The sequence below is a fragment of the Vicugna pacos genome, chromosome 22 (genome assembly GCF_048564905.1).
Source record: "Vicugna pacos chromosome 22, VicPac4, whole genome shotgun sequence".
Lineage (NCBI taxonomy): Eukaryota > Metazoa > Chordata > Mammalia > Artiodactyla > Camelidae > Vicugna > Vicugna pacos.
The window spans coordinates 11747899-11761512 of record NC_133008.1 but is presented as its reverse complement, the minus strand read 5'-3'; the positions used below and the strand labels follow the sequence as shown (position 1 = coordinate 11761512).

At 50.1% G+C, this 13614-nt stretch overlaps 1 protein-coding gene across 1 annotated transcript in view; it reads right to left on the bottom strand.

Annotated features, from left to right (window-relative positions):
- The window catches only part of STK10 (serine/threonine kinase 10), a 106575-nt gene that overhangs the window by 56344 nt on the left and 36617 nt on the right, over positions 1–13614 (bottom strand). The window contains exon 3 of the mRNA XM_072947237.1: positions 4354–4402. Coding sequence (XP_072803338.1) covers positions 4354–4402 — 49 coding nt within the window. The remainder of the gene's footprint in view (positions 1–4353; positions 4403–13614) is intronic.

The window sequence follows — 13614 nt, the reverse complement described above, 5'->3', positions numbered from 1 at the left end:
AGGCCACACAGTAGGAAGTCACAGATCTGAGATTCAAACCCGCCAGGCTGGCTTCAGAGCTCAGGTTCACAAATACAACCATCCTGAGGGCAGAGGTCCATTCTGTGAGCAGGCACCGAGGACCAGGCTCTGTGCTGGGAGCGGGGATGTGCAGGACGGGGCATGGAAACGGTGAGCAACGCTTGGGACAGAGGGCTTCAAGGGTGTGGGAGGGCAGGACGGGCAGCAACCCCTTCTGCACTGGGAGTCGGGAAGCTCCCCAGAGGAAAGGGCATTCGAGCTGTGCCTTGAAGGAAGAAGAGTTGTTTGAGAGGAGAAAAGGTGGGGCCAGGGCACTCCAGGTCAAGGAACAAGCAGAAGCGAAGACCTGGAGGCGGATATGAGCTAGTGTTGAAGAGATGTCATCTGACTGGTCGCGGTGGTGCCGGAGATGTGGAAGGTCAGGGGCCATCACCAAAAGCCTCTGCGTGCTCGTCACACGCACACAAACATACACACACACACTCTATACAACCCAGTGTCCACTGAGAGATGGCAGGGCTGTCTTCTCAGAGCAGGTGGGGGGCACAAAGAAGAGTATTCCATGTTCTGAAACAGCATTTGCTGTTGGGGGAACAGCATGCGCGAAGGACCCCAGCTGGCTGGAGGGGAAAGCGAGTCCCGGAGAGGCTCTGAGCAGGGTGGAGATACAACGTGAGTTTTGCATCTAAAAACTTCCTCCTGGTGCAGTGAGTAAAGGGCTTGCAGGGGGACAACAGCAGGCAGGGAGCTTGGCTGGGGCCTGTCTGGTGGTCCGGGAGGGCTAGAAGGTGACCCAGGCTTCAGAGAGGAATGATTACCAGCTCCGGTCAGGGAGGTGGGAAAGACAGAAGCTGGAACAGAGTGGGTGCTGTGGGGGAAGGGCATGAGAAGATTCAAGGACGACATCCCATGCTCACTGCCCCACACGGCATTGTGATTATTTAGTTCTTGCTGCGGCCCAGGCTCCCTGCGCTGAGGTGAGCCCCGCAGGCTTCCAGGCTGGTGGGCCGGCCAGGGCACTGCACTGAGGTCTCCCTCTGGCTAGAGCAGCACCCTCTCCGACTTGCCCTGCAGCACCCAGAGGAACCCACCAGGTCAGATCCCTCAGGCTTAGTAAAAACCAACACACCTGCCAAGGCAGAGATGCCAGCTGCACTGCCCTGGGAAGCCCAGCCCCAGAACAGGGCTCCTGGACCAGGGGTCCCTCTCTCTGGGGTCCACAACTGCCCCTGCACCCCTGCGGCCTCATCCTTAACCCCTATGCCCTCTCAACTGGGCGCCAGGTTCAGAGCCTGTTGGGACTTCAGGGCCACACAGACGGTGCCCACACCAACTATGCCTGAACCCAAGCACTGCCTCCTACTGGCTGTGTGGTTTAGGGCAGGTTGCTCTATCTCCCTGCACCTTCATTTCATGGTCTGTAAAATGGGCGGATGAGGAGAGATGTAGGCAGGGCTCCAGCGAAAAAGCACGTTAACTTTTCAGCATGGAGAATAGTCAGGAAAAGGTGATTCCTGTTACACTGGTCCTGAGACGATGCTGGATTATCTGCAGTGATTTTTTTAGATGTCAAAAACGTGTCTTGCTCACATCTGATTTACTTACATAAATGAAACAGGAATCATCAAAGTGATGATGATGATGATGGTCTAACCACCATTTTTTGAGCCTTTGCCATGTGCCAGGCACAGGGCTGAGGATTTGGGTGCATTATTTCATTTCATCGTCACAATAATCCAGTAGTAGATATGACACATTCTTTTAAGGCCAGTTTATTGAGACATAATTTACAAACAGTAAAACTCACCTTTTTGGGGCAGTTCTATAGATTTTGGCCGACGTTTATAGTCACACAAACAGCACCACAACTTAAGATACAGAATACTGATTTCCATCACCCCCCCAAATCCTCCTGTGCCCCTTACACCCCCTCTCCAGCCCCTAAGCAACCACTAATTTGATTCCTGTCTCTATAGTTTTGTCTTTTTCTAGAAAGTCGTAAAATTGGATTCGTACAGTCTGGTAAATTTTTAAGATGAATTTGATTCCACAGCAATACACAAATATTTCCCTTCTTAACAAAAAAAAGCTGCAACACTGCAGATGAGTGTAAGGCCCTTTTGAAATCACATCCAAACCTGCCCCGCACCCTTCTGCTCGCGGGAGGGCTGAGAGCCAAAATGTTTAACAGCCGGCGAGGCACGGCCAACGGGATCAGAACGAACACCGGGTATTCACAACCCAGAACGGCCACGCGCTGACGGGCCACGTGCACATTCCCCTCGTGTCATAAAGGGGCCAGCCCAGCACCCCACAGCTACCAAGCCAAGGAACCTGGGATGGACCTCAGGAACCGTGGACCCCACGCCTGGGTTCATCGCTCTGCATGACTCTACAGGGCGATGGCAGAGAAGCGCTAAGCAGGACAGGTGTCTGCCGGAGAGTCAAGCCCTGACCACAGAGCTGCAGCCCGGACCTGGCTCCCCCCTTGTCAGCTCTCCGCATCCCAGCTTCTCTTGTCCCGCCTTGATTTCTAGAATGTCGATGGCACTTTCCCTTTAACTGCTGCCACCAGTAGGGAGAAAACCACTTGGGGCTGGGGCTGTCAGTTCCACCAGGAGAACTGGGAGAGTTCGTCTGCTCGCTGAGCCACCCATAACCGGGGGTCACAGCCCAACTCCCCAGTTGTGACTGAGGTCAAGGACCTGGGGCTCATCAATGCCTCGTCCCTCTCTGATATCCTCCCACAGGCGTCACTCAGCTAAGTGGCAAATCTGCAGAGGCAGAAGCTGCTAGCTGGTTCCCAACCTCCCCTTCTTTTTAAATATCTGAATATACAATATGGCCAACCAGTTAGAGAACCACATTTCCCAGCCTCCCTTCCAGCTCTGACTATGTTCTAGTCAGTGAGATAAAAACAAAGGTGTCATGAGGGGCTTCTGCGATGCTCCCTTGAAAGAGTGGCAGTGAGGTGTGTTCTTGTGGAACTGTCCTAACCTCCCTTCTTCTATCCTGCTGTTTGGAATTCATATGTGATGGCTGGAGCTCCCACAGCCATCTTGTTACCAAGAACAGAAAACCAGCATGAGAATGGGGCCAACACAAAGGAAAGTGGGGCCAAGAGTTGGAGAAGGAAATCAAGTTCTTATGACTCCTAGATCAAGCTATGCCTGAAGCCAGTGCCCTTAAACTTTTCAGTTATTTGTGCAAATAAATTCCCCCTCCCACAGCCCCCACCTTTTTCTTTCCTAAATCAGTGTGTGTAACATCCTAGAGCATCTCAACTCATACGAGACTACCATTTTTATTTTGTCAGATTCTACCCAGAACAATGAAAATCTCCAAAGGCAATCTCTGCTGGGAGAAGGCACACCCAAGGGTCATATCACAAGTTCCCATATCCTGTTCCCCACTATCATCTACCCACCTGGGAGCTCTGGGAGTGGCAAGGGGCTCTTCAAGGAAGACCAGCATTTCTATAGCTCAGGATAGAAAAAGGCTGCCCCAAATTTCAGACACTGCTGACATAAACTCAGAGGGAAAACACCTCCTTCATAATAAAAACATGGCTGAATGGTGCTGCATTATCTTGAGGGCCTCTCCTGTCCTGAATTGCCCCAGAATCCTGGACACATCACTCAATTTTCCATGCCCCAGACCCTCAGCCTCTCCTTACCCACTGCCCACCAGGCTGGCAAAAGCAGGGGATGGCACGGGGCACACAGCGGTTAGAAACGGGTCCCCCAGGCCTGGGGTTCACACCTCAGCTCTGCTGCGGGGCTCTGGGAGAGCTCCTTAACCTCTAAGCCTCAGTCTGGTCAATAAAACAGAGACACCCTTTCTGACTTTATGCATGAGGATAACACACACGAAAGCAGCTAGGACAACCCCTGGCACGTGGTCACTGTTCACAAAATAGAGGTGATTACTAATATTTTTGGGTTATTGCTCAGGCTTGCCTGGGACATCATGACCTGACAGCTTCCCCAGTGAGCTCTTACAGAGTGGGCAGGGATCCCTCACTTTGCAAAGAACCTCCCTCAGGCGTCTCATTTTCACCTCCTAAGAGAGCCGCGGGGTCTAGCCAGGGGGGCACACCTGTCTTATGGCCAAGAGAGCTTGAGGGAGCGAGGGACCGTTCAGGACACATGGCCTTTTGCACAGGAAGTGTTGGTCCCGCATTCTCTCCGGTAACACAACCCCTGCTCCCAAAGAGAGACAGCAGTGGGGAGGAACTTAACCAGGTCATGGGATTACTGCGCTGGGGAGCGAGCGCATCAGTTCCAAGCGGAGCGGACCCGGCACCACTGCTCTGGACCAAGGAAGACTCACCCAGCATGATGGCATCCACAGCTCCCCCTGGACAGAACTCGATCATGATCTGCAGGAAATACAAGGCAAAGTAACAATGAGCAGGGGCGCACGACACATGAGAAGGGAGACCCCTCCCTGGGCCCGGCCCAGACCCGGGCAGGTCTGCCAGCACCCAGTGGCCTTGCTCCCCGGCCTCTCCTCCCCCTGCCCTGGGGTCTGTCCAGTCTCCCCCACCCCGACTCCCATCTGACCCCAATCTTCACAGGAAGCTCTCACACCCAGGAGTTGCTTGGGCACTTCATTTCCCAGAAAAAGAAAAACCAGGTTGCCATGGAAACCCAAAACTTCAGTGAACAGCCTTTTCAACCGAGCCCGCGTCGTCCCTTGCTCCTTCCGGCCTGGCCCGCTCGCTCACTCATCCCTACCTGCCAGCCACCCTGCTTCCTGCGATCCACAGCCAGGAGTCTCAGAGGACAACTCCCGCCCACATACAAGCCAGCCAGGTCCTCACGGGGTCCCAGCGCCCGTGGGATCTCTTGCCTCTCTCCATCTTCCAGAGCCTCGAGTCCTTGCTGGCTCAGAACATCAGGACCAGCTCAGGGGGAGGAACCGAAGCCCAGAGAGGGGATGGGAGTGACCAAAGCCACATAGGTTGTTTAGTGGCTCCTGGACTGGAAAGCAGGTTTCCTAACCCCCAGGTCACTCATTCATTCATTCATTCAACACGCATCCAACTGACAGCACGTCCTGGTGCAACAACCAGACCCAGGCCTGCAAAGGGCCCCCAGTCCAGTGCGGCAGATGGAAAAGGCCAATGAGAGTAAAAAGCGTGGACGAGACTGACAGGCGCTCCCCCTCGGGTTCACGCCAACCTTCACTCTTTCCGGCCCACTCTGGGCTCCTATCATTCATACGAAGATATATATATGGTTTCCTAAAGTAGAGATAGCGGTGGGTGGGGAAGGTGGAAAGTGACAAACTTAAGGCACTCCCGGAATCTCTTCCAGGCTCCTGGCCCGGCTTGTTGCAAAATCCCTGCAACCAAGCTCAGTGGAGGCAAACACAGCGCCTGCGGGGCAGTCAAGAAGGCCGCTCGCTCGAAATAGAAAAGAAAACCTCAGCGTGACCCAGCTGGGCCCGAGCCAGCTCTCCAGCCGGAGGAGGGAGGAAGGGCCCCTGTGTTTCCATTAGGCCTCTAGGCTTGTGGCCGGCCTTCCAGAGGCTTCCTGGCGATGTGAGTATGAGGATGCAGCGCTGCACGGCGGGACCGCAGTCCCAAGCCCACCGCTCACTTGACCTTGGGAGAGTCCCTTCAGCCGGCCGGCTCGCACACCAGCACCTGCTGGGGAGGAAGGACACGGCCTCTCACATTCCTAGGGTCACCCTGGTCCTGCCTGGCCATCAAACACTGGGCCTGACCCCAGCCCCGCCGTACCCCTCTCTACCACTGCCATGACTACCCTCCTCAACCTAAGTCATTAGAGATGGACGAATGTCCTGCAACCCACAGCACGAGGATGGGGTACTTCCTCCTTCCACTCACTCACTCACCCATTGTTCACCTAACCAGCCACCAGCCACCCCGGCTTGTTCCCAGCGGTCAGGGTGACCTGGACACAGGCACTGACCTCTTGAAGCTCAGTGCATCATTCTGCCTTTTAATAACTCTCAGCTCCACAGAGAACCAAAAATCCTATGAATTGCTAGGAAAAGCCCAGCCACTAAAGACAGTGGCGGAAAAGAAGCAAAACTTAGTCACCTCGTGACGTCACTTACTTAAGTAAGCGGACTGTAAGGCGGTGAGATATCCGCCCCAACCCCACAGGAGGGACAGTCATCCGGGCCTTGCCAGGCAACGGGTACCGGGTGGGGCTCAGTCAGTATGAGCTGTAACTGTGACTCCTTCCTTGAGATTCAGGCTTTTTTTGGTTTTGTGTTATTTTTTTGAGACTCCATGGACACCATCTTATCACCTCTCACCCAGAAAAATGCAAATACGGACAAATGTTTCTGTGCAATTCCACCAAATTCTTCCATGCCCTGAGGTCCTACCACCCAACCCAGCTGGGAAGCCCTGCTCAGCATCTCCACCCCTGATTATCCAACAGCCTTGGCAATGACTTACCCCTCTGTAAAATGGGACAATACTATGGACTCCCAGCCCCCTCCTCAGAGCTACTGTAAGGGTTGGATGAGGCGGTGTTTATAAAGCAACAGGCCTGAGTCTCACACACAGCAAACACAGGACAGGCTTGGCCACGTTCCCTCTCTTCACGGGTCCAGCTAAAGAAGAAAAGCTGGCAGGCTTGGGTTCATATCCTGGTAGTGCCACTTAATTAGCTAAGCGACCTTGGGTAAGCCACTTAGTCTCCCCAAGCCACAGTTTCCTCATCTGCAAAATGGTACTAACCATCTCTACCTCCAACGTCATCAAGACAATTACTGACATGCCCACCAGGAAAGCCACAGCAACTAATATGCATTTGTCGAATCTCTAGCAAAGGAAATCAGAAGAAAGCATCACTCTTAGACCCTGTCATTTATTATTTAGGCTTCCTACAAAAATATGCCTTCCTACTTGGAGGGGGTGGGTGGGTACAGCTCAGTGGTAGAGGGCGTGCTTAGCATGCACGAGGTCCTGGGTTCAATCCCCAGTACCTCCATTGAAAAAATAAACAAACAAGCTCAATTACCTACCCCCCCAAAAAAAACCCAGAATAACACACCAAAAAAATGCCTTCCCAGAATTACAGTTCATCAACACACCCACAACTAGTATCAAAGTCAGCATGAGAAGAGGTCAAACCCATGCAGTTCCTGTGTCTGTCAGTGAAACGGTCCCTTACACAACGCCCTTACACAAGGCGCCCACGACCCCTCCCCTCTGGAGGTCAGTGCCAGGAGAGCTCGGGCATGCTGGCAATCCGGTCTGCTTCCTCTTCTGCAATCTGCGAGCTCCATGACCCCTCGTGCTTCCCATATTTTTTGGTTTACTTTTTACTTTTTTTGCCTTGGCTGCTGAGAAGCTCTGAGCTTCCTCACCTTTAGGTTTATTCCCATGAATAAATGGACTAACTTCTAGTTCTATGCCAGGGTCAAACCTCCAATATCACACAGTTTGCACACGGACCCTGGTGAAATGTTTTTAGGAGATGACTGACTGCCCTGACACCCACACTTCAAAATGTGAGGCTTTTTTTTCTTTTGAAACAACAGCCCTCAATATTCATTGAAGCATATGTCAGAGTGATGCTCCGCTAACTAACTTTTCGAAATATTGCCTGACTGTAGGTCTCACATGTGGCAAAATATATTTTGGGTTTTCTCTTCTTCTTCCTTTTTTTTTTTTGAAAGTGTTTTGGGGGTGGTGGTTGTTTGTCTTTCTGGTTTAAAAAGTTTCACGTCTTGCACCTTTCTATGCAATGCAAAAGAAAAACAAAGCGCCCCTCTCACACGTGGTTCTCCCTGGGTTCCATTCTGTTAAGTCTCAACGCTCTACCTTTCAGTTTGTCAGTGGTAGAGCCACCGGGGGCTTATATTCTGAACTTCTCAGGGCTCTTACAGAAATGCATGAGGTTTACCTCATAAAATAATAATCTCCATAAGTGTAATAATAATAATTAACAAAAATAAAATAATCATCTCAGTGCCTTAGGCAATTACTAAATATGCCGGTGTAGAAAAGAAAATGGAAACATGTACCAAAACCCACAGGATTCCAAGTGGTCTGGACTTGTGTGTATTCTCCATATTTTAGTCAACTAATACATGTAAAATTTTATATTAGATATTTTTTTTTTAATGGAACATCCTGGCTTAAAATAACCCATGGCTACAGATGCCCCTGTTCACCTGAAGGCAGATGTGGTATTTGTGCCTGTCCACAGCGAAAGCCCCAGCAGGTCCGTGCCCACGGCATCCTGTGATGAAAGGGGCCTCCCCGGGATCCAGGGTTCCTGGGTGCACAGTTGATGGCTCTGAGCCCTCACTTAGCCCCAGATCTAACAGCTCCCAGAACCAAGGACCGGCTCCTTGAACCCTTCAGAGGCTCATCCATACTCTCCCTCCAGAGGGCAGCAAGCAGCTCGTGGCTCAGGGTTTTCTCAGGATCTGGTGAAGGGAGGCTTATGATTCATTTAATCCATCAAGAAGTATCAACTGAGGCTCTACCAGGCTCCCCACATGGCTAGGCAAAGTGCGGTCCACAAGAGACATACTCAATCAACAAACACTATCTGAACTCCTGGTCTATGACAAGCCTGGGGACTGGGGACAAGACTGTTCAGACAGGTCCCTGTCCCAAGACCACAGGCAGAGGCAGATGCAGAAGTGAGTGATGCAGGCACATCGTGACTACATTATCCAGAAGCCTATGGCCACAGTGCTTAACCTGGCCTGAAGCTATCCTGAGGAGACATCTGGGCTGGGTTTTGAAGGACGAATTTGCCAAGTGAAAGAAGACAAGGACATTCTTAGCAAAACACAGCAAGTACAGCAAAGGCAGCATGGAAGGTGTGGACAGGGGAAACGGTGGAGCGCTCCACGGGGTTCAAAAGGAAAGGAAGAGTAAGCCCAAACTGTCTATTGCAACTAGAACTTGAACATCTCAAAGGATGAACTTCAACCTGAGAGCTCTGTGCGTGTGTGGGGAGAGGCACCAAAGGGTCTTAACAAGGGCTGCCCTACAGGTTTCTACTCTAGGAGATCCCTCCGGATGTGGTAAGTCTAGAGGCTGGAAAAGCAGGGGAACAGGGGATTTGGAACAAAACAAAAAGGATGTTCTATCACGGCTGCCTCCCGCTGTACACACAGCATTTCCTCCTTCCCCTTTGTGAAACAGCCTTAAGAGCTGGGTGGACTCACCCCATCCCCAGTGGGGAGGGGTGCCTAAACCAATCAGGGAAATTCTGTGCCTCTTCCCTTGATGGCTGATTCAGGGCTGGTCAAATCAGAACAAAGCTGGTGAGTTCTGCCTGATGGTGTGAGATACCATGATATCTCACCCTGGAGCCGATAAGGAAGCACACAGCCCTGAAGGTTGCAAGGCAGCCACTTTATAACCATGAGGGAAGCCAGTGTCAAGACGAAGCTGACATAAAGAGGAGGGCAGAGAGAACCACAGCACGATGGAGCCCGCCACAATTCAACCCCTTCCCCACTTCAAACCTGACCTCTCTCTGGGCTTTTTAAAATAGAATATGAAAGCCAATTAACTTCTTCTGTTGCTTAGATTAGTTTGAGTAGAGATTTTCTCTTTTCTGTTACCTGTTACCAAAAGCATCTCATCTCACATTTGGCAAGAAGTGATGAGGCTGAATTAGGGCAATGAGAGAGGAGGACGAGAATGCCATCTCGTTGGATAAATAAGATTTTCCTAGGAATATCTGGCTGGTACCAGCTAAAAACACTACACCAGTGGTTCTCGAACTTGAGTGTGCATCAGAATCACCTGGAGGGCTTGATAAACACAGATCATCAGGCCCCGCCCCAGAGCTTCTGAAGTAGTAGGTCTCGGAGGGAGGGTCCAAGGACCTGCATTTCTAACAAATGCCCCAGTGATGTTCAGCATCACTAATTAGGGAGATGCAAATCAAAACCACAAATAGATACCACTTTACACCCATTAGGCTGGCTATTAAAGAAAGAAAATAAACAAGCATTGGCAAAGAACATACAGAAATGGGAACCCTTGTGTATTGCTGGTGGGAACGTAAAATGGTGCAGCCAGTGTGGAAGACAGTATGATAGTCCCTCCAAAAATTAAAAGTAGAATTTTAAAAGTTAAAAATACAAATAAAAGTGGAATTGCTTTGTGATCTGGCATTCCACTTCTGGGTCTATATACCCAAAACAACTAAAAGCAGAGTATCAAACAAATGTTTGTATACCAGTTTTCACAGCAGCATTATTCACAATAGTTGAAAGATGGAAACAGATCAAGTATGCTTCCATCAAGAGATGAACAGAAAAACAAAATGTGGCACACACATACAATGGAATAGTATTCAGTCTTAAAAAGGAAGGAAATACTTCACTTAATATGATCATCTCTAGGTCCATCCATGTTGCTGCAAATGGCATCATTTCATCCTTTTTTATGGCTGAGTAGTATTCCATTATATATATACATATCACATCTTTATACTTTCATCTGTCGATGGATATTTAGATTGCTTCCATGTTTTGAGTATTGTAAATAATGCTGCTGTGAACACTGCAGTACATGTAGAAAATGAAAATTCTCCAGAGATGGACAGTGGTGATGGTTGTACAATATTGTGAATGTGCTTAATGCTACTGAAATACACCTAAAAATGATTAAAATGGTTGATTTTATATTATGCATATTTTATTATAAAGAAAACAATAAATCCACGCAGAAACATGCACAGGAATGTTCACAATAGCATTATCCATAACAGCCAAAAAGTGGAAACAACTCAAGTGTCCATCAACTGATGAATGGATAAACAAATTATGGCACAGCCATACAATGGAATATTATTCAGTCGTAAAAAAGACTGAAAGCATTAATATCTATGAGCAAACCTTGAAAACATTATGCAAAGTGAAAAAAAGTCAGACACACAAAAGGCCACATATGATGTGATGCCATCTGTGTGAAATGTCCAGAATAGGCAAATCCAGAGAGGAGACGAGTGGTTGCCGGGGCTGGGGGACGGGGTCCAGGGGTGAGCCCAGGCTCCCAGAGCTACAGGCAGTGGGGCTGACACTATATGCCCAGTCCTGTCCTGGGGCCTCTCTTCATAGTCTCTCATTTCATCCTCACACAGTTCCATAAGGTAAATACTGTTATTATCTCCATTTTATAGACCATGAGTCACCAAGCGATTTCCGTAAAGACCAGATAGTAAACGTTTTCGGCTTTGCAGCCATAGGATTTCTGTTGCATCTACTGGACCCTGATGTTGTAGCCTAGATGCAGCTGTAGACGATCTGGCCCACGGGAGGCTGCTTACTACCCCCTATTCCAGATGAGAAAACTGAGGCACAGAGAGACTCAGTTACTTGTCAAGGTCCCCAGCTCACAAGAGATGAGGCCAGGATTTGAACCCAGGCACGCTGATTTGAGAACTCATCATTCCCCTGGGCTCCACATCTTCCCCCACTGTTGGGGAGGGCCTACCTGTCAGACCATCCCTACTGCCACCTAAACATCTTTATCATAAAGTTTCAACTCAACCCGTCAGGTAGGAATTGCCCGCCCGCCCCATCCTGGGACAGCTGGTGCAGGTAGATCTGAGACTTAAACCCAGGCCCCTGTGAGCTGCCCTGTGTTAAGAAGGCAGGTTTGCCTGAGTTTGAATACATGTAGCACATTCTAGGATGGGAGGTGCTGGCTTCTTCCAGGCCCTCTTGTCAGACGAGTACCCTCAATACAGACGGTCTCCCTGGTCAGCACTCATGAGCTCTGTTTCCCTGGAGACCTCAGCCCAGAAACACGCTCGAGGGTGCCCGACGGGGGACAGCCTGGAGACGCTGGCTTCCTACTCTGGCTGGAGGCCAAAGGAAACTGTAAACCTGTGTTTACCTCGAACCCACATCAGCTTAGATTAAGCAGCTGTCATGGTGCAGCGTAAGGGTCACGGCCTTGCTACGTGATCCTGGCAGACCGCTCGCCTCTCCCATCATTCATTCATTCATTCGTTTGTGGATGTATTAGGCGCCTACCCTATTCCTGCTCTATTTTAGCCACTGGGGATATAGCCCTGCACCTGCCCAGCTCAATTCAAGCAGTATTCCCTTCCTTCTTGGCCCAGGAGCCTATTAGAGTTGCCCTAGGACCCATTACTATAAAAAAAACTTCTTAGAGAGGAGGGTATATAGCTCACTGGTGGAGTACGTGCTTAGCATGCCCGAGGTCCTAGGTTCAATCCCCAGTACCTCCATTTAAATAAGTGAGTTAAATAAATAAACCTAATTTTCTCCCCCCAAATCAATCAATCAAATATTTTTTTAAAAAATTGTGCAGATGAAGAATCAGCTCCATACTCCTTAGGACTGACAGAGCCAGAATTTAAACTCACTCTTCTCTACCTGATCGACCCTTCAGGACTAAACACTGCCACCAAGGTGCTGTGCCAAGCTGGCTTCCACCCTTCTAAATGACACACACACCCACAACATCCCACGTGTGCACTGCTTCCCCTGTCTGGTCTCCCTCCATGGCCTCAGTCTCCTCAGGAGGTAAGTGGTTGCCAGGCCAGTTAACCCAGGTCAGCTTCAGTTTCTCCGGCTACAACACTTAAGAGGAATCAGAGCTCCCTCTGTGCCAGGCCCTATACCAAGTGCTTTGCAAGGATTATCTCACACTCATCTTGTAAAGTGGGAATCGTAAAAAGTGCCTACGCCTCTCAGGGTTTATTGTGAGAGTTAAACAGGATACTGGATGCCAGTCACTTAGACTATGACCTCGATAAATGTTACTTGGTGGTATTTTATTCCCATTTTACATATGGAGAAACTGAGCCTCAGAACGACTAAGGTCATTCAGAGCCAAGACCTGAACTGGGACCTACTTGGGTGCCAAGTCAGCTCCATTCATCTCCCAGATGAAGGACATCTAGTGACCCTGTCCTCCTCTGCTTCCTCATGCCTCAAGGAGGAAGCCACAAAAAGCCTGAGTCACAGCTCCCGGGTGGTGGGAGAAAGGGTACCTCTGTCTCCCTACCCCAGCCCCTCCGGGCTTCGCTGGTCAGCTCACGCATACCAAGTGAGCTTGCTCACCCAGAGATAAGGGAGCCAGGATGCCGCAGTCTGGATAAGAGCAGCTCGGACCATTCACAGAGTTTAGATATTCACTTCTATAGCCCACAGGCAGCAGGGACAAGCAGCAGGAGAGGTCGGCACTGCCACAGCCCAACCGTCCCCAAGGGACAACTGAGACATACTCTCATCACAGGAGAGGCATCCACATCCTGTGACCACTCAGTGCTCTGGGCCTCGGTCCCCTCCCTCCCTGGCCTTTCCTGAGGCCAAGAGGAGTTCTGGGTACCCAGAAAGTGCTCAGTAAATAAATGCTGGAAACACTCTCACAACTCAAATTAAATAAGCCACTATGTCTAACCGGAGGTCTGGACGGAGTCCCAGATCTGCCACCATCCTTCTGTGACAGTGCTGTGCTGTCAGAATCCCTTTCCTGCTGTAAGCCTCAGTTTCCCTACCTGGAAAATGAAGTTTTCACAATGGGAAGATAATTTGCAACATTGACATTTGAGGGTTCAAGGTGAATGACAACGCTTCATCACTGAATAAGTG